At 37.5% G+C, this 21411-nt stretch overlaps 1 protein-coding gene across 9 annotated transcripts in view; it reads left to right on the top strand.

The window, feature by feature from the left end:
* Window positions 1-307: 307 nt before the first annotated feature.
* LOC105221110 (formin-binding protein 1-like) overlaps window positions 308-21411 on the top strand; it is a 61320-nt gene continuing 40216 nt past the window's right edge. For all 9 annotated transcript variants that reach the window (XM_054230083.1, XM_054230081.1, XM_054230080.1 and 6 more), the window contains exon 1: window positions 308-343. In XM_054230083.1, the coding sequence (XP_054086058.1) occupies window positions 323-343 (21 nt within the window). In that variant the 5' untranslated portion in view covers window positions 308-322. The remainder of the gene's footprint in view (window positions 344-21411) is intronic.

Genomic DNA, 21411 nt, shown 5'->3' with positions numbered 1-21411 from the left:
GTTAGCTTCTTCACCCAAGCAGCCAGTCTGTTTTTGCTTGACTTGGCTAATTAAAATCTGCATTCTATCACATTCAGTTCGCCGTTGAAATTGTGCGGTAGTCGTGATTACCTGCTTTCAATTGCATTCATTTCGTGATTGCCGAGTGATTAATAAGCACAATAGACATTTAGTGAAAACTATTCGAGTGCATATAATTTAATTAATTTGGCAGTAAATATAAATAGTGGCATTGGTGATGATGGAATTACAGTTATTGTTTTTGAAGGCTTACACATTCTGTGAAAATTGCACAACCCCTGCACCGAGTGTGGGGGCCGTGATGTTCTATAAAGAGTTTTGGGTGAGTGAATAGAAGAAAACATGCTGTGAATACTTTTCATTTTTTTTTCAAAATGGAAAGGAGAACCAATCACTTATGGGTAAGATTTAAAGTGGATTTTGAGAATGCTGTCTATGTATTCCTCTGTCGTTACTTGTTGAATATCAATTCTTGTCCATTCTGTTTACATAAACTCGATTATCCTGGGAATCTTTCTAAATATGCTTCAGAGACAGATTAGTTTCGGTGATCGAAGGCCTGTCCTTATATAAATCTCCTCTTACCACTTGGACTGAGTTTTAAGATATCTCTCTCAGGGTAGCAAGAACCAATACTTTCCGAGCCAAATTTTAAAATCATATGATCCAATGTGCTGTCAACAACTTTATTTTTCTTTCCTGTGTCTGTGAAGGCTGTGCCTTCTCTTTAGAGGAACAGTCTGTTGATAACCTGATACTAAATTGTTACTATTATCTTTCGCCTGAAACGTGAAACGTGAAACTATCGGTTGTCTCCAAACTCCCTTTAAGTGGTTAACTGTATAATGTTTCTTCGAATATGAAAACATTATACGTCCATTCAGAATATCGATTAGTCTAAACTTTTTTTGCTAAAGATTTTTTTGGAAAAAGAGCCTTGTCCGTTATTGTCCAGTAGTGAGCTGTTTTCTTATTTTGTATGGCTAAAATTTTAACATTGCCTGATCAAAACTTTTGCATTTAGTTTGAATTTTAATTTTTTCGTTCAATCAACAGTCATGCCCATACTTATAGTTATTATAATTTCCTTCATAAGTTTCAAATAAAACAACAGTTGATGTCCCGCAATGTTTGTACTATGTCTCAACGGCCATTAATAAACTCCATCCACTCAGTTTTCCCTAGACCCCATGACAGTTAATGTCGCTTCGCCAACTTGTTGCTGTGCTGTCATGTTGAGTCGCCTGCTGTCACATTTAGTTTTTTGACAGTTGTCCACAAGCTACTTTACATTATTTTTAGTCTACCGCTGTTTGCGGTCTGGTTTAAAATAAATTTGCTTTCCATTTATTGTTATGAGGTGAATTTAAAATTTGTTGTTTTAATTATATCTGCGAGTATATTTGAGTCTATTTGAAATATTGACATTAATATATATTTTCATTCAAAGAAAATTGAAACAAAACATGATTTTAATTATCATAACTAAGATAAGCCACGAGGTTCAAATGATTGTCTGTGTTCACTTGAATTAAAATACCCTGCCTGTTTTATATCTCAAGATCTCCATTTCTTGTTTGATATTAGACATACATAGTTTTAGAGAATGTTGGTGAATTGATAATCTTTAGCCTGAAAAATCATGGACCGTTCCGGCTAGGGAAGTCCGGCTATCATTAGTAAGGAGATCTTTCGTCTATTTATCGCTGTCATCCACAGATTCGAAGGTAGTTTTCATTCTATATATACCACATTCCACATTATTTCAGTCTACCAAAGGGTCCATCTTCGTTTAAGGTCTCAGTATGACAGGGTACTATGGATCATGGAAAAGAATCTCCAATCACATGTTAGTTATAGACCAGACGATCTGTTCAACTTTAGCAACGAGATCTTCTACATTTCTGGTGTACTCTTCTTCATCCTTTGGATCGTGCAATATAACTTTGCTTATGAAGGTGTCTGCACAGTTTATCAATTGATCTCTGGAACACAATTATATTCCAAATAATTTATGAAGGAAAGAGATCATTGACCACATCAGTCACTCACACCCTTAGTGCCGAACCACAGAATATGATCTTTTAAGGATCTATATGTTAACCCACCTGACAAAATGACAAGCTGTATCAGTAGTGCTGTGCTGTGCAGTATTAACTGCAATTGTCGCACATTACCACACAGCTCTTATATAAGCCAATTTCAACAACACTTGGAGCAACCTTGGAGAGAGCGAAAGATCAGACAAATTACCAGCAGTTATTTATAATGAATGAAAGTGCATGGCAACACCAATGCAATGCCACTCGCCAGTCAATTTGTCATACTGGAAATACACGAGTGCACTACTCCAGTAACCGGATGTTAATGATGCATGCGTGTGGTCGCGCCACTGACCGTCGTCCGCTGACCAACGCGAGAACCAACAACAACGCCGCGCTTTACGCTTTAAAGTGGAGCAGTTTGCCGGCGGGGTCAGATAATAAAACTTATCTTTGTTGCATGATCAGTATTACGCGACACTTATTTGTGGCATGACAGAGATTACGACCGCACACACTGACACGCACTGCCTGTCGCTCAGTTGGCAGACAATTTGTAGTATTACTCAATGGCCACATCATCTGTAGTTTGTTGTTGGCGCTTTAGGGGGGTTTCCTTTGTTTTGTTGTTGTTTTTGTTTTTGTAATTGTAAATTGTTGCATCGCCCTGGCAGTGACACATCAAGTCAATTACATTCTCTGTTCGACGTCAGTTGTCATCTTTCCGGCGACCGGAAACTTCGGTACTCCATCGTCGGCTGTCTCTTGGTCTCCCATACCGCATGTCGCAAGGTTGCCATGGAACACACCCATTTTCTGCAATGCGCCGGTAATATTACTGTTTTACTTCCATCGCTGAACTTGTGCTACCTTTATTATAGCAGTCAGTCTTTGTTTCTCCGCTCCATTGTTTTTGTGTTGTTGTTGTTGTTGCTGTGTGGCACACAACAATGTCATGCAACAAGGCAAACTTATGTTGCCTGCATTCATTGAACAAATTGCACATTTTCCATTATTTTTATTTTCACGCTTCTTTTGCTGCTCGCTTTTAATTGCCTTTGGCATTTCACTCAACAGTGCGCCCCTTTGCGTCCCGCGCCGTCACAATCAGCTACCGCCAACCACCCACCGGCTTGTTAATTGTTCGCCATGTCCGCATCGGAAGCCAGTGCGTGGCCCTCCACGCTCCATCCACGGTCAGCAGGCGGCAACGCTGCTCCTTTGTTCGCCCTACACGCTGCTGCCAGCTTCATCGGTTCATAAATATTATATTTTCATTGCAATATGTTCGCGACCGCAGCGACGTTGTCGTTGCTCTTGCTGGGGCAACATTTTTTTATGAGCCGGTTGGGCGGCTGGGCGTAGCTGCGTCGGCCTTTAATGAATTCCCATATGCATGTCGTCCGGCCACTCGGCGCGCTGCGCTAAGTGGATTCCGTGCAATTATGCCGAGCAGCGACGGCGCACTAATATGCAATTGGTCTGCTATGGTGCAAGGGACGCAGCTCGCACGGCAACAGGCAACAGGCAGCTGGCTACAGGGCGGCGTGTGCGCTTGTGGTTGCTTGGGCAATGTCAATGAACTTGTTGTATGCGGATTGTGTGACTGTTGTTCATTTTTTAATACTTTTATTTTTGTTTCACAAGCTTTTTTGCATTTCTTCCGTTATATATCGACAGTCATGCGAAAGTTGTTTTGCCTTCTAACGGTCAATTAATGTATGACATGTCCGAGTGCTGGAATAAGCAGTCGGCTCGGCTCAGTTCAATAATTTTTTGTGTGTGGTTGGCGGTTAGGGGAGAAGAAAACAGTTTTGTGGAGAAAAATGCAAAAAAAAGATTTGATAAAGCAAATTTCGGGTTGAATATTCCAAAACTCCTCGTTAAGTGTGAATTTAGAAAAGTTTGAAATAAATTGCGTTAATATAGATCTAATTTTGAGGACGGTGAACAGTCACTGTGGGCCAGATCTGTTGAGCGTGCCTTATGTGGAATAAATTATTCTTCTTTTTCATAAACCCCTCTGTTTCAACAGGCATTCCAAAATATAGGCATCCTTACTTCGTCACCTCCTTGTTATGTCTTTCCAGGCTTTAGATTCGGTTCATTGAGTGCAGCTAGCTCGGATGTCTGTTTGTTGGACTCCGTAGTTAAGTCTTGGAACTAGGTTTTATTGAATGCCTTATATTATTTCAATGGAAGTGTTCCAAAACTGCTCAGAAGCATCGAATCGTTTATGTGTTGGTCGCTCATGAGATCGCTCGGTACCCACTCCACACAGATAAAATTTAATAAGTTTATATATAACCTTTTAGTCTTTAGAGCCTTTTAAGTCCGAAAATATAACCTCATTTTTCTAAATAGTTAAAATAATAGTTTTAATTTTCAATAGCTTACGTTTCGATTACATATAAAAAGTTATAAATAAAAGTAGAATATAGCTTACAGCTAATTACATGCTGTTGATCGAGAAAGAGGGCAAGCGAATCGCCCTGTAAATATTTGCCTTTTCACATACAAATTAATATACTTATGCACTTTTCCAGCGTGTAACGCTAATTTGTTTACACATTTCCTATCTTGTTGCTTTATTGACATACACTTACGCCAAGTTTATCGAGTTCAAGTCACACCATTTCCCGCCTGACTGCATATGTACTTCACTCTTTCACTGCAGCGTAACCAGCTATTTTCAGACAGTGACGAAATATAGAGCATTAACCTTTGTAAAACTTGATTTTCCTTTATTTTTTGCATGATATATGTACAACTGAAGGTGGCTAGAATATTGATTTAATATGTTTTGGACAACTGTCAACATTTGGTTGTCTAATGCAGAGTATTATGAAAGGCTGCGGAGGGATGAAAGAGAAGTAGCTCTAGGACAGGGATACTACATATGTCTGAACAAAGTTACTTATTTTCAGAACTCATTGCTTTGATTTTTTCCTTTCCTTCTTTCATGCTCTGCTTCGTTGTCTCCACTATGTACTTAGCCTTAGGCACTAAATCACTAACCTCATTTGATAACATCGCAAAGTTGTGTTAGAGGAATACATGTAGTGTTTTATTGTAATCCAATAAGCTTTCGTTAATTTTACAATATAAAATACAAGCATTTTACATTAACTGCTGATGGTGATTTTTAAGTGCTTCTGAGTGTTTTGTGATTTTTGCTTCAAGGGGTTTTTATGAAGAGGTAAATTTTAGCAATGCATACATATTGTATTTTTTATACATTTAAATCAAAAATGTTGCTAATAAACAGTGAAAAAATGTGGTTACTCATAAAATTCATCACAAACAGATATTAGGTTAGATTAGGTTCAAAGGCTGTCCTCCTTGGCAGGTTTCGCGATTGTTCCAACTTGGACAGCTAAAAGCGCCATTCTCTTGTGATGCCAAAAGTGTGGATCACATAGAACCAGTATCAGTCTTACGAACGCTGGCAGTGCAGGAAGAAATAACTTGTTGTTTAAACCTCGCCTTCCTCCATACAGCTATGACAGGGTTCCTAGCCTCATGATATGTGAACCTTTTTAAGTGCACATAGTTCTCCACTGTGGACCAAAAAAAAGTCGTAACCGAGCAGGTTTTAGTTTTTAACAGCGTATACCACCTCGCGAGAAGTCCAGTGATCCAGTGGTCGAGTACAAGAGGTGATCCAGTGCGGAGCCCCGACACGTTCCCAGCATGACGAAATTGGACGACGGGGTGTCCATTCTTTGGAGCTCGCCGGTTCTGCAGTTTCCAACTATTCCGCTGTAACTCGGCATCCAGACTAATCTGACTCGTTCCCAGGTGAATTTGGGGGACGGGTGCCCCTTCTTTCGAGTTCACCCGCTCTGCAGTTCCCAGCTATTCCGCTGTAACCTGGCATCATGAGTCTGATGGTGAAAAGCTTGACGCTAACGATAATAAGTAAAGATACTTCTTATCGGAGTGGATACTCACCTCCATGAAGGAGGCTACACTTCGGAGCAGTTCATCTAGCGCTACCTTCTTTATTTCAAATTTTTAATATAATTTTGCAAATAAGTTTTAATGTTATTTTCGTAAATCAAAACTAATTTTGCGGTTAATCAAACCTATTTCTCTAAATTATGTAAGCCCTTCATAATTATCATTTGATTTTCGCCAATAAAATTTGCAATGTAACTCACAGACACCCTGTTGCTTTGCCAATCACAGCTAAGCTCAAAGTGAATTGCAGGCAATAAAGCAAAAAGCAGTGCGCAAAAATACCGTTAGCTAAAAATAGTCAGTTGGCAATATAGTTAATATAGGGCACACATAAAAACTGATAAAAGAAAAATTGCACTACCGCAAATTGCATAATAAACAGGGCATAAAACCCGTTGTGCATTCAAGCAAAAATAAAAAGTCACTTTTCATTAAAAAATTAGACAAAAATTAATGTTAGTAACAATAAACTTATGCTTTTTGTGAACATAATTTCACAAATTTTTTGACTATAAAGCCTCGTTTGCAAGAGAGTCTTTTAACAAAGTAACTGTTACTTTTGAACGGCACATAAAAGTTAAAATTTGTCACCCTAAAAATAGTGCAGACTTTTAAAAGACATTACCAGTTGGTAAATGGTCCAATGACTAGCATAAAGTGTAAACACAGTGACCACCAGTGTTACCTGACGCTTGCAATTCGAGTTGTAATTGTCAGGAAACACTTTTAAAGTGTAACATAAAATTACAATTATTATTTTTTTTTTGTACTTTTTCTACTTTTGTATTGCATTTCATGTTAAACACCCTTAACACAAATGTGGTCTATTTCAATTTTCGACACAATTGAAAGCGTGTTAAAAATAGTGAAGCCATATCGCTTCGATAAGTATGGGGTAACCGAGACTATTAAGAAGTAAAGTAAAGCAGCAACTGTTTGTCAGGTTTTCCTCTACTTCGACACACTTTTGTGGGAATTGTGGGTTAACGCAAAGTCCCTGTGAAAAAACCACAACAAAAAGAGTCTTAAAATGGCTGGTTGAATAAATACCAAGAGGAGTTGTTAAGGTGGATAAGCTAACAATTGAAGAAAATTTATAAAGAAGAGTATTCATGGTACTCAGAGTTTAGGGAACACATTTCTAGGTGTATCGAGCTGTACTTCGAGGTAAAGTAGCTACTTTTTCCAACGAAAAATTTTAATTTCGACATATTGTTGTTTTGAGTATAAACTCTTAGTTATTCTCGTCTTCTCTCCGTTTTCTCTAGACTTTTCCATTTTCCAAGTTTAAGCTTGATGTCGCCTAATTCTCAACCAATCTTAACTGACTTTGCAAGAATTAAGAAATAGCCGTTTAAGCTTGTTGCTTTGTTCTTTGTCACCCATTTAGATATGAAAATTTTAAGCCACCATAAGTTTCTTTGGCAGATACAGGGTGTTTCGTAAATTTATATACCTATATTTAAATAGAATACTTCAAATTTACGACCGTTAAAAATTCGAATACCGATTTGATCTCTTTAAAAAGGCTTAAGCTTTCTCTTCAGCACCTCCTCCGCGTTTCGATTTCGTTACCTATGATTTCCAACAAAATGTACTCACTATCAGGTTACGCCTTGTTTTTGTATTGTTTTTTGTTGATTTTATTTGTTTTGAATAATTCGTTCCGTACATTAGTCATGTTTGGTTTAATTCTCTGGTATTATGAAAATAACTGATTTCCTCGGCATATCATGCATATGCATATATATGTATTGGCTTATAAAAGTATATATACATACATACAAATGTACATATATACTCCATTCAATAAAAAAGGGAATGGAATGCACTTTATAATGAAATGTTCATTGCTTTAATGTCTGTTAATAATAATGAAATTGAAGTTAATTGTATTATTTTATAGGGTGTGTATGTTTATGAGAGTACATATAGATGTACGTATATTTGATGGTTTTAAAATATGCACTAACGGGCGGTCTTGTGGGTCATTTATACGCTTTATGCATATTATATACTTCTATATATTCATACATTTACATACATACCCGGATCAACATAGATATATATATATTCATTCGTGTCAGAGCATACCCAACGAGAAGACTTGGTCTATAAACTATATGAATCAAATTTTTTTTTAATCATCTATTGTTTTTTTACCGTTGCTATAATTTGTACTATAATTCAGAGATCCCATATTCTGTCGAAGCTTTAATCAGGGTTATTATTTCATTAACAATTATGCTTCCAGATAAGCCCCTTTAGATCAAATTTCGTTTAGAGATTTCTCGTATATAAAATAGAAAAAAATTTATTTTCGCATTTTATTGTAGCTTACTATAATCTTAGAGTATTTCCAGATTTAAATAATACTCCCAATAATTATGTGTTCCTCAAATATGTTCTAAAAGAGTCCCTAAGCAAGCCCGAACCTGCCTGAACCGGTAATCTCAGACTAATTGTCATCGAAATCATCTAACGGGAGGCCCAGGAAACGAGCTGTTTCGATAGGGTCGGACAAAAGGGAAAGTGGTGTTAGATGAGTAGGGTTTAGGGGGCATGCAAAGAGGTAGTCACTGTCGTGCGGGGTCTCTTGCATGCAGGAAATATATTGAGTATGTCAGGGTCTAGTCTGGATAAGCAGAAGTTTAACTTGCAACAATATCCAGAGCGAAGGATCACACTAGTTTCGCGACTCGAGCTCTGTGTCTGCGATGGGTGGTGTTGTATCTCCAAGTACGCCATTCACGGGGAGGGAGTCGATGAAGGTGTTAATGGCTCCTCTGTGAATGGCGTTCAGTGCTTGTCGAAAGTCTGTCGCATCCGAAGTCCGGTCGTCGGCTGTTTTCAGGAAGGTACTATTGATGGCTTTGGGAGACTGATGGCTTCCAGTAGCTTACTGCAGGGATGATTTCATTCCTTGTCTCTTGTACTGGTTCAATTTTCTCCAACATTCTTTCAGATCGTGAAGCGTAATATGCTTTCTCAGAATTATTTTTCTGAAGAGTTGTCCATGAGTTTTAAAATCTTCGAAGCTATGAATATTTATACAACATGATTTAGTGATTATGGGCGAGGTTTATTGTGTAAGTAATGAAGCGAGAAATTTAAACCAGAAATTTCTACGGTTAGTCTGTATACCTCTGCAAATATGGTATACATAGTATGAAGATCTTTCATTTTCCGTTCAGTGAACTGCTCTGAAACAGTTCTAGTCAGCAATTCGTCACACACTTCTTATCTAAACTTCAAATTTCATTTCCTACCGGCCGCGTTTGCCCTAATCAACCCTGCCTTTCGACCTGCACCACACACATTTGCATTTGTATCGCGTTGGCGTGGCCGAATTTGTGCACGAACTGCATGCAGCTGCTGCTTGATACGGCCGTTTATCGATTTTTATCTACGCTGCAATGCATTATGCGCTGAAACAATAACAACAATGGGGCAGCATAGCCTAGCAACGGCTGGGCAACAATGACTGCAGTAGAGCCGAACGCTCAAGGCCCAGCACCCACAACGCGCATGCATACGATTCTACATGCATATAGACTTATGCTCATACGTAAAGGGGCGTGTATCGCATGATGATTATGCATTTGTACATAATTACTTATGTATGTATGCCCAGTATATAGTTACATGTTACTACTCTTTGCATTGTATTTGGACAGCTGGCGTTTACTGAAACCGTCGCTGTGCCTCATGTTGCATGTTGCATGTGGCACGTTGCACGTTTTCGCCTAGTATATTATTACTTTGCCGTTATGTGTCGCTGATTTTCTTTTGCCATTTTCCTTTGTGGCATATTTGCTCCATTTTTTCAGCGCCAACGGAGGGCGCCCTCAAGACCCTACATCACATGAAATCACAGCGCTTCACCTGCTCTCGCTCTCTGCTTACTCTCTTCCCCTACTTTTCGCTCTCTCTTACCCCAACTCTCTGCGCTTGCAATTTCGCACGTTTTTCTTTGCCTTTTATGCGTCCGCGATTCTGTGACTCGGCGAAGGCGTCGTGGGGTCTGTCGCCCAGTGCAGCAGAGTTAGTGGTAAGTCAATGCACCGCACAATTGTTTGGTCTAATGCCGTTTTTGCCTGATTTTCCCGTCTGTGTTTTTCGTTTTCTCTGCTTCTCATTATCAGTTTTTATTCGTTTTTATGCTGTTGGCCTCGGGGCTTTTGTTGTCTGTTTCTTGTTGTTGTTTATATGTTTTTACTGTGCCACGTTTGTTTTTGTGTGGCAAAACAGAGGCGCTGGGAAAGTACAAATTGCATTTACGAGCGTAAATTTGTTGATACTCGTGCACTTTGTCGGCCATCAGCGCGGTGTGGGGGAAGTGAGGGCGTTAAGGTTTACTTACATTTGCTGACGACAAGCGTTGGTATTCTGTTATTGCCGCGGCTGCCAAGTTGCAATCAGCAGTAGGCTTAGTTCTTCTTCTTATTTGTTGTTATGTAAGCATGCTTCAGCAAGTTTTCAGCTGTAGAATTATGTAATCTGAGAATTTGGTTAAATGTTATGTAAGTAATGTTTGCTGTTGGAGCCTTTTCAGAGTTCAAATACACCATTTAAAGTGATTAGCAACATTGTATGCTTTTAGCGAGTTCAAGTTAAGTTGTTCTCTCTGTAAATCTAGAATACTTCTTTCATAACCTTTGAATTTTAGATGATATTAATAATAATAATATAATTAAATATTGAATAAAAAACAAACTCGAATGACTATATAATTTTCTTCTATTTTAGGTAAGCATTTCCAAATCTTCTCGGTCCATTATTTCCTATATGAATTATGCGGTGAAACGTTTGATGATTGATGAGAAGTGTATGTATTACAAAAATAAAACAATTTAATTGAGTTCTAGACAAAACAGGTAAATAAACATATTACATTGTGATCTCTGCTTCTGAGCTCGAATTGTCTATAAAATCGTACTCAGTAAAATGTTATGTAGGTTAGGTTAAGGGGTAGATCTACGCAGATGTAGATAATCGCACTTAGACAGATTCGACTGCCCATTGTGGCACCAGGGAAAACTCCTAACGGATCACTAAGACCCTAATGATGCGACAAAGCGCTTGGACTCTATAATAAAATTCTTAAGTCGGGTAATGCCGATTCCAGTCACATCACTAGGTTATGTCTACCGAGGTGCTTTCAAACAGCTTTGGCAACTAGCGTCTGAAGTTATCCCTAGCCTCACCGCATGTGCCTATTGGGCAATGACCAGTAAGACCACGGATTCCCCACACGTTTCCACTCCGGCGTTAATGTTGCTAGTGCACCCTATCTTGTAAGCTGGTCCGCTTTGCAGTTTCCAGTGACTCCTCGGTGACCGGGTACCCAAACTAGTCAGTTTGCTAAGTAGTTCGAAGCTACTGATAAGGATGTTAAACACTTCTTAACCAGCTTAGAGCGTTCTGTCATCGAGTCCAAGGACAGTGTTGCCGCTCTGCTATCGGAGTGAATACACACCTCTCTAAAGGATGACTCGTTTCGAAGCAGTATATCTACTGCTACTTTGATGGCAGCTACCTCTGCCTGAAAGACGCTGCAATGGTCTGACAGCCGAAAACTGGAGTTAAAAAAGATTATGTAAGAATCAACTTATTCCAGTTAGTTCACTCTACTTTTTCTCTTCGGTTATTTAATGCCATATTTATTTTTTAAAGATTATCTTATTCAAATGTTGGCTCCTCAGAAGGTCCATCCGTTGAGTTTAATCTTCGGTGGGATATTAAACGATCTTGGCGCCCAATCAACTAGCCCAAAACGTGAAATTATCTGCTCACCGAAGTGTTCTTTCAATAAATCCATTGATTGATGTCTTGTTGAAACCAAATGTTGAGATCACGTGCTTCAATTTCAGGCATCAAACAGCCGGTTAGCTGTCGCCATTGACGTTTACGTTCTCTCTACGGTCTTTGTGTACTCACCCAGCTACATCTGCTATATTTTCTTCACTGGACATGGTCTGTTATGTAGTATTGACTTAAAAAATATTAAACCCTCAGTTAAAATTTCTCAACAGTGATTTGAGAAATATAAAATCTGTGCAGTGGAGAGTTTAAATTTTAAGAGAACTATAGAAAATCTAATATTCTAACATAGCTTTTAGAATATATTTCATTTAAAATTAGGAAAGAAACAATATAAATCTTTTCAATAGTTAATTTCGCCTCTCATATTCTGATTTATTGTAAAAATGTCAAATGATCTGTGTTTAATTGAAGAATGAAGACTCTAAAAGCTTTCTATTGGATTTTATATGACTTTATTTTCGTCTATTTTCTTTCAATTAATCATTTCATATGCGCTCAGTAAGTCATTAATATCAGTTTATATGTTTATTGTTGCAATTGTTGTCGGTTGCCTTTATTATTAATTAGCGATGATCTTCATTATTCTCCAGCGTCTTTATTGAACGTCGTAAATTTGAAGCTTTTAATTTTGCTTTCAGCTCAATTTAAAGTGTGAATAATGCTATCTTCTCTTCCAGCACATTCCTCAAACCCATTTCTCTTTTATATATTCATTAGTTTAATTAATTTCGGATGATTAAACTATTTTATCGCCGATTTTAACGAGAATGAAAGTGTTGTTCTCCCTTTCTCTCCTCGCTGTATAAACATATGGGCACACACACCCTTTCAATGCGTTTAATTATTCTATATAAAATACACTTTGGAATTGGTCACTTTCGCATAAAGCGATCCGAGTAGCCCTCATCAGCTTGTTTGTTGTTCTCAGGGTGTGTCTCTTAATAAGCTACACACATACAATAACACATATGTTTTTATCGCTCACTGATTGTAGCGCATAACGGCAATTAGAATTGCTCATATAGCACCCTGGGTGTGCAGGGTATGCTAGCTGTCACGGCGTCTAAATTTATGACTCTTTCGCCGTTGCAGTTGTTTGTTGCAGCAACACGTGTTTGACCGCAAACCCTTTTTTATTATTTTTTAATTTCATTGCTGTTAATTTCTGTTGCTTAATTGAAAAAATGTGTTTTCTTCAGAAGGGTCTGTGCTTTTCTTTGATTTCTCTTCTTCTTCTTTAATTGGTGCTGCACTTCGGTCGTGGTGTCAAGCTATTCTGTAGTGTTGTGACTGCTGCTGTAATGAACTTCAATTGATATTGATTGATTGATTGTGCGCCGCATAATTGAATTTTTGGACACATTCTTTGGCATTGTCTGCATTTGATTGACTAAAATTAGATTTTTCTTTGATAAAATATTTTATCTTTCTTTCTCAACGGTTTAATTTTTAATGGCTAATCAAGTTCATTGATCGCAGACCGCATTTGCATTTAATATTATGCTTAATCTCTAATTTAGATCGTAATTTACACAGTTTTTAATTAGCGAAGAAAAAAGTCATAATTTTTCACAAAAATCTTGGAATTGACAGTTGTTGTAGGGGCTTAAAACATTTCAATTTGAGCAATGCTGCTGATTTGACTGTCCTTGACCGGATATAATCCAGGTCTGTTTCAGTTACGTAGAACCGACTGTCGTGGGAGCAGTGGACTTAATAGTCGATATCCTTTGTACCAAGATTCTAAAGGTTATCCTTGTAAAAGTTTATGACGAAGCGGCAAGGATTCCCAATTTCCAGTTCTTCTGAAGGTTCCTATAACTTGGGGTTTATCGGGAAATTTTCGAGTATTTTTATGAGGCTATTGATGATCTTATGAGAGGCATTCGGCGGTTGAGTTCTCATTATTATTTCTTCCTTCTATCTCATTTTTCATATATGTATAGCCAAATGGCCACTTTGAGATCTAAAACATTCCTCGAAGAGTTTTTACTTTAATAATAGAGGTATTAAAGGCTCTTCCACTGCTCTCAATTGATAATCCGAAAATTTATTTAAAAGAGAACAAATACCTCGTTTTTTAGCTTCATTGATTCTACCTTGAACCTAAGTAGCCTCAATACTTACTAGTTACTTGACCCTACTTTTATGATTAGTGCTTTGGCACAGGATAGACTCCGAACTGTTGTGGAATACTAAGGAAGACCTTTATCTCTGAAATAAGGATGGTCTTATGTGACCAAGAAGAAAATAGTTTGTTAGCTAACTAAATCCAACAGATTATTCTGATATTCGAAACCATATTCTATAATTATGTCTAAGGCACCTAATCTAATTCTTTTAGGCTTTCCTTTTATTCCGTTGTACTTTGTCATCTAATACTGTCGAGGACCTATTCTTCTGTCTCACTCTCTTTATATCTGACTCTTTCTTACTCTCTCTCTCTCTTTTCCTCTCATAAGTGTGACACCCACTCTCATCTCTTTATCAACTTCAAACATATCGCTTTTTTGCGGATTGCCACATTCGCTTGATCCCACGAACTTGTGTTGTTTTGTTTTTCATGTTGCACCAACAAGTTAACAACATAATGCATGTACATAAATTAATTGTTATAAGCTCACCCGACAAGCTAATCATGACTTGGAGAAAACATCTCAACAACGAAAAAATTAAATTTAAATAAAAGAAAAAAAAAAAGCAGAAAATGAGTTTTTAAATGAAACTTATCGAACACAACTGGCCAAACAAGCGCATCTTCAAGACACAATGTTGAAATAATCGGCGCTTAATCAATATATAAAGTTGTTGTATATTTTATTTACTCCTCTTTTTTGCTTTTCTCTGCGCGTTTCCCCCAATCACGACGTGCACATGTTCCCTGCCGAAGCGCTTACAAAGTCGAAACGTTGTGATGTTGCAACCTTGACCTTACCACATTGACGCGCGTAAGTGACGCACAAGCGTTGCGGGAGGGGGAGGAGGTGACACAACACGACACACAAATGGAGAGATTGCTATGCGGTGATGCTGCAATTTTGAGTTTCTATTGAAGCGGAATGGCAGAGAAGACTTGTTACAAAGATAAAATTATACTTTAAAAGCAACAAAAAACAACAACAAAATTGCAGACACACCAAATATAATTTATATGAATTTGCGTCATCGGTTAAGCGTAAACGAGTAGCAGTATGCCGACGAACACACACATTCGCATACAAAGTTACGAACTCACTCACAGCCATTGGAGCTTGCACAATTCGCATGGGACCCCCTTAATTGAACGAGGTAATGGCATTTTTCAAAAGGCAGGCGTACGAGCCAACAACAATAAGAAAATAAAGGAATTTAGCAGCGAAGCGGGAAGAAGCAGCTTGCGAGTGTAGAAGAGTCATAAATAACCGCACACAACTGCAGCCCACTGACGCCACGCTACGCATGCGCACTGCCGTTGAAAACGAAAAAGCGACGCGCGCCGCGAAGTCAATTAAATACTTTGGCTCCTCAATTCACTTCATTTCTCTTCTCCTCCATGCCATGCCACACTGTTACATTGTGGAGCTAATATAAAGCAGAGATTAAAGTGAGCAAAAAATAACGAAAAAATTGTCAACAATGTGTTGGCTTATGGGCGGCGGTTGTTGACGACAAACCAACTCTTTGCGATGGCGCAAGCGCTGAGTCTTGTTTCTCTCGCCTTCCTCTTATTGGCGAAATTAAAAGCGCAGCGAATTGCTTGTTGAGTGCTGCGCATGCGTGTGTATTTAAGACTGTAAGTATCTTAAATAGCGTCGTTTATTCGCAATGAAAAGTGAAAAAAGCGATTACAAAATAAATGAAATTTTGACTTGTATAGTCAACGAAATTACAATGTGATGACGCAGAGGACTTTTGATAATTTGTTAATAAAAAGTATAATAAAAATATGAAATAAAAAATCTATATATTTTGACTGAATAATGATTCAGTGAATTTAATTATTTGTCACAAAAAGAGAGACATAATAATATACATAATAATTTAATTAAAATTGAAACTGTCACTTTTAATTGATAGTGCGATTTGATGTGAGGCAGTACTTTATTTCGGAATTAATCATTCTGACAGAACTTTAATTTTTTTGCAATTACTGAAAGTGGACAAAAAGTGTGCCTCTCGACTGGTATGTATTCGAACCACCCGCGCCGAACATTTTTATTTTTGGGTCTTAACATTAAAGTATATTCGTTTTATTTCTTCTTAAAAATCACATGTGACTTTGATTATGATTTTTGAGCAATACATTTCTTACAGTCACATAAGTTAACGAAAACCGAAGGCGAAATATTCTTCGAAGTGCGTATAAAGCTTCTTGGCTGTTAATGAGATGGTCGGGTTTATAGCCTTTTCGCACAGGAGTTAATTGATCAATTAACCGATCTTTGCCTTTGCTGTAAATTTAGTTGTAGTTATAGGTAAAATAGCAATCAGCTGATGAAGCAAAAATAAAATGTATGCGAGTAGCAGGCTGTGCGAAAGGCAAAAACTTGTGTCTCAATTATAAACTCAATGTATCAATTAATTTGGCTGTGCGAAAGACTATTAGCTAATCGCAAATTGAGACTGGTGTGCTTGGCGTAGATAGACCTCTATCTATCTTATGTCTTCCTTGTCTTAACTGTAGGTAGAAATTTGCCAAATTAGACCAATTGAAGGGCTATTTATTAAGAAAGGCCAAGCTGTAGTTTGTCATACTAGTGACAGTGGATTGACAAAATTAAACGATCCTGTCTAATGAAAGCGGATGTAATAAAGCCTCGGAGACGAGAAGAGTTTATCATTATGAACTGTTTATATATATAGTCTGCATCAGAATACTCAACTCAAAAAAAATGTTTCCGAAAGAAATCATCAACAACATTTCAATTGTCTCACTATTGTGGGAGATTTGGGCAAATCTTAGTATACATATATAAGGTGTGTTCAAAAAATAACGGGAATTTGACAAATGAACTCTCCAAACCTGTGAAATTTTAAAATTATGATTTTACATATCATTAATATATAGTGGAACTTCTCTAACTCGAATCGCCATAATCCACAAAAAAAATTCGAGTTATAGAATTTTCATTAAAACATATACATTTTCAAAAAGTTGTAAAATATAGATTTATACACTGTTTTATTTAGTTACTTCGCATAAAGTTTTATGCACATATAGAGTCAAATCCTTGTTAGAGTTATTAATATTGGATTTTAAGTGGACAGATAGCACAGTCCCTGAAATATTCTCCTTAACTCGAAGTAATTTGGTTGTTCGATACTTTTACCAGGGAATCAGGTCACTCTTATATGACTATATATATGACTATAATCGATGTGACGTGTGGTCCCTATATTATACTGCGGCACCTTAAATGGTATGAAAATTATTAAAATATTAATTACCACACTTCCACCTCTTTCCAACGCCAACCATTACTTTAAGCTGACTTTCTTATTTTCCACTCTTCGACCACAAGTAATCAACTGGGCGTAGTTGTTGGCAACCAGCTGGTGTTTACAGCAAAATTCGTATTAATTTCTATGACCAAACTATAAAGTAGCCAAGTAGTGACATGACACAAGAACCGCGGAGTGAATGCACTTCATTGACAGCGCAGTTGACTGACAGGTTGGTTGACTGACTGTCAGACTCGTCAATTTCGGTAGACATTAGTACTTTAAAAGTTTTGCCTTGATAAAGTGTGTGTGCGTCTGCATATATAGTCATAATGGTGTATGCGTTGCCATATTTTTGAGAATATTTAATTAAGCGGAATACATAAATCTAAAACTGAAGCTCAACTGTCACACGCTTTGCAATAAGTCTGATTTATTACTTGCATTTGGTGGCTGTTATTTTGAATTTTTAATTGCGGTCTTTTCCTTTGCATTTTTGGAAGTTGAAGTCATAAAAATGTCGTTGGTCTTCTTTGTGTTTGTTATTTGCGTTTTTTTTTAATTTTATTATTTAATTTTCTCTTTTGTTTCTAATATTTTATATTATATTTACTATAAATATTTGTGAATTATTTATTTTATTATTAAACCCAAAATAAACACTTCAAGCGCCAACTAACACCCACTAGATACATGTGAATATATAAATATACATATCGACGCTTATTTGTTATCAAATATACATATATTTTCTTTTGTGGTTTTGTATGCCAAGCAAACAGGTGTCGCATTGTTTTCACCTCTGACAGCGATAACGAAAGAAACAAATGCCAAAAAGTGAGTAAAAAAGCGCACGCGCATACAAAAGAGACGCGCCTGCGCACATGCAGCTATTAGCTTTTGGGCCCGCACACACGCCACTTGTTTACACTGCGCTTATAACCTCGCATTAACATTATCTACATGTGTCTTTATGATATTTTCTTCAACATTTGCCGCGGTTGCAGTGAAAGTTTGACGTAACGCCACCAGCGCCGTCGCAACAATTTTCCCAGTGCATTCTAATACTAATATTTACATTTGCATTCATTATACATTTATGTATGCAATCATGTGCTTTTGCCGCGTGTGAAGGTGCGACTCGAAGACACACAAGCCGCCACGTTCCACCGTGTGCTGAGAATGCCTAATTCAAAGGGCCTCGAACTCGTTGTTTGCATTGCATTCGAAATTTGTTTGATATGTTTTAGCCTTTACTGTTAATTGCATTGGTAAATTGCTCAACATAACGAGTGTGGTGAAGTAATCGCTACTGTGTTGGTATGATTATTGTTGTAGGTTTCTTTTGAAATGGTTTTATTTGCAAGAAAATTTTAAAAAATATTTTCAAGTATTTTTACATAATTATGTTAGTTGTGAAATACTTTATTCGAACCGTGAATTATTTATTCGTAAAGCTTTCATAAAGCTTTTTAAAGATAATCTCAGTTTAATTCGCAAAGCTTTCATATATCTTCTGTGAAGTGTCTGTACTTAATTAAAACCTTATGAGATTCGTGAGCTTTTAGCCTCTACTCTCTATCCTTTAGAGCTTTCTTTTCTGGAATTTCAGATCCTCATCTATCTGACGTCCAAATAAATAAATACTGAAAGTGAAATTTTACGTTAAGGAACGTTCACGTCAAACGCTCTCTCCACTAGAATTAGTCAGAACCATTATATATTTCCATATATTTGCTTTCTTCATAAAGAATTCTCGGATCATCAAAGAGGCTGCAGAGTTCTTCGGAACTTCTGCAGTATTGTGTTTACCATTCAACTATTCAATACATTAGCTTTAGCAAAGCTTTCACTTGAGAATCATTGTTTAACAACTTTCTTTAATTTCCGGTCTATATCAGGACGAGTACGATTATAATGATTATCTTACTGAAATTATTAAATTATCTAACACTATCCTGTTTGTATAATCGAAACTTTTCTTGACAGATACTGGTGCGAACAGATACTGGTACGGTTGTTCACTATAGGGGAGCTAACTTCTTGCGGGTGGCTCAAAGCTTACTTGTCTTTAAGCTTATTCACTCCCGAAGTATTTGCTCATTCTTGAAATTGAATTTCGATCATACGCTGTCTCTTGCACGGCCTTAACATCAGTTTTTGTCTTAATTGAAACTTGAACATTAAAGGGTGACCCACTTCGAGGTTCCCTACTTTTGAATAAATGAAAAATATACAGAAAATTCAAATATAATGGGGAATGTTTATTATTATTTGAAAGAACATTCTTTGGGATTTATTTTCTTCTTATCTCTTTCAAATATTGGCCGTGACTACGTCTCAGATGGTCCATCCGTTAAGTCCAATTTTCTATAACTCGTTCGAGCATTTTGACTGGTAACTAGCGAATGATACGTGTGATGTTTTGCTCTAACGGTGTGATATCCCACGATCTTGGTGGTCAATCGATCAGTCTAACGTGAAATTATCTGCTCACCGAAGTGTTGTCACAATAAATCCATTGATTGATGCGATGTGTAGGAAGTGGCGCCGTCTTGTTGAAACCAAATCTCGCCGAGATCAAGAGCTTATATTTCAGTCATCAAATAGTCGGTTATCATTGCGCGATAATGGCCGCCATTGACGGTTACCTTCTCACCGGCATCATTTTTGAAGAAATATAATACCGTTGATTCCACCGGCCTACAAACCACACCAAACCGTTGCTTTTTCTGGATGAACTAGCAGCTCTTGAATCTCTCAGGTTGCTCTTCGTCACAAATGCGGTAATTTTGACTGTTTACTTATCCATTGAGCCAGAAATGGGCCTCATCACAATTTGGCTCGAAAACGTGGTATCTTCTTGGAACTTTCCAAGAGCACACGAGCGAAGTGATGTCGCTTGGGAAGGTTGACTTCAGTTCTTGCATAAGCTGTAAGCGCTTTCAATTTTAGATCTCGACGTAGAGAAAAGTTCGTCCGACTTGCTGCGAACGGCGCCAAATCGCTCTTAGCTACGACTACTATATTTTCTTCACTACGTGGTGGACGTGTACTATTCGGTCGAATATTAAGCAATAATAAATACTGGGTCTCAATGAACATAGTGAACTTTTCAATATTAAAGTATCCGGAGTAAGATGACTGTGTATGTATGTATGTCAAAAAGGTTGGGGACGTTCTAGATTATGTGAAGGAAGATCATGTGTTTGAAGTACAAATTGAATTCGTGTATAACAGTGCTACATAGTCTACATAATCATCTTTTTTCTATTATGTGATATTGAAACGATCATTTACTACTTGAACATATTTATAACCCGTATCGTGTATAGCAGAGTTGCATTTCCATATCTGCTTTTGCAAATCGCCTGCCATTACTCACGTCAACAACGCAAATAATTATCATCGGGCTGAATAATTGATTTATTAAGAAAGTAGCGAAGTAAGTAAATAAATTCAAATCTAATCGCGGCAACGAATCTCCAAAAGCCAGCTCAGCATACCAGAAACCACAACAAAAGTAGTTTGAAACAACTTGGAGTAAATTTAATTCAGTTCGATTACGCAACAGCGACGAACGGATGAATGGACCACCGAGAGGAGGTGGGCCCGAGTAGGAGATTAATGACTCCAAGGTGCTGAATAAAATTATTACACTAATAATAAATATCGGCGACCAAAGCTTGATTTAAATCGTGTGCGGTAGACGACTGTGATACTAAAAAGCTCCCTCTATTTCTCTCTTCTCCCCTCTTTCTTAATGTGAATACTATGAAAGAGTGAAACTAGCAGAAATAGGGTAAAGAAATACCGACTGCCATGCTGTAAAACAGAGAATGTGGTTCAACGCTTTTCATTTAACCGTAACAACCACAAAGCCCTCGATCAGCGTCACAAACAGCTGCGTGCATAAAGCGAAAGAAATTTGTGGCAAGCTCAGATGGATATTGGTTATGGTGTCATACGAGCTAAAACAGCTTGCAGAGACAACAACAACAAAAATAATAACAGCTGTTGCGTTGCAGAGATAATGGACTGCATGCAACATGTCGGAAGGTGATAATTTTTGTTGGCGCTGTTGCAACATGGCAAAAGCCAATGTGGCAAATGCAACAAATCGAATGTGGCGACAAAA

The sequence above is a fragment of the Zeugodacus cucurbitae genome, chromosome 4 (assembly GCF_028554725.1).
Source record: "Zeugodacus cucurbitae isolate PBARC_wt_2022May chromosome 4, idZeuCucr1.2, whole genome shotgun sequence".
In the NCBI taxonomy this organism is placed as follows: Eukaryota; Metazoa; Arthropoda; class Insecta; order Diptera; family Tephritidae; genus Zeugodacus; species Zeugodacus cucurbitae.
The sequence above is the reverse complement of the archived record's forward strand: the minus strand, read 5'-3'. Positions and strand labels throughout refer to the sequence as shown.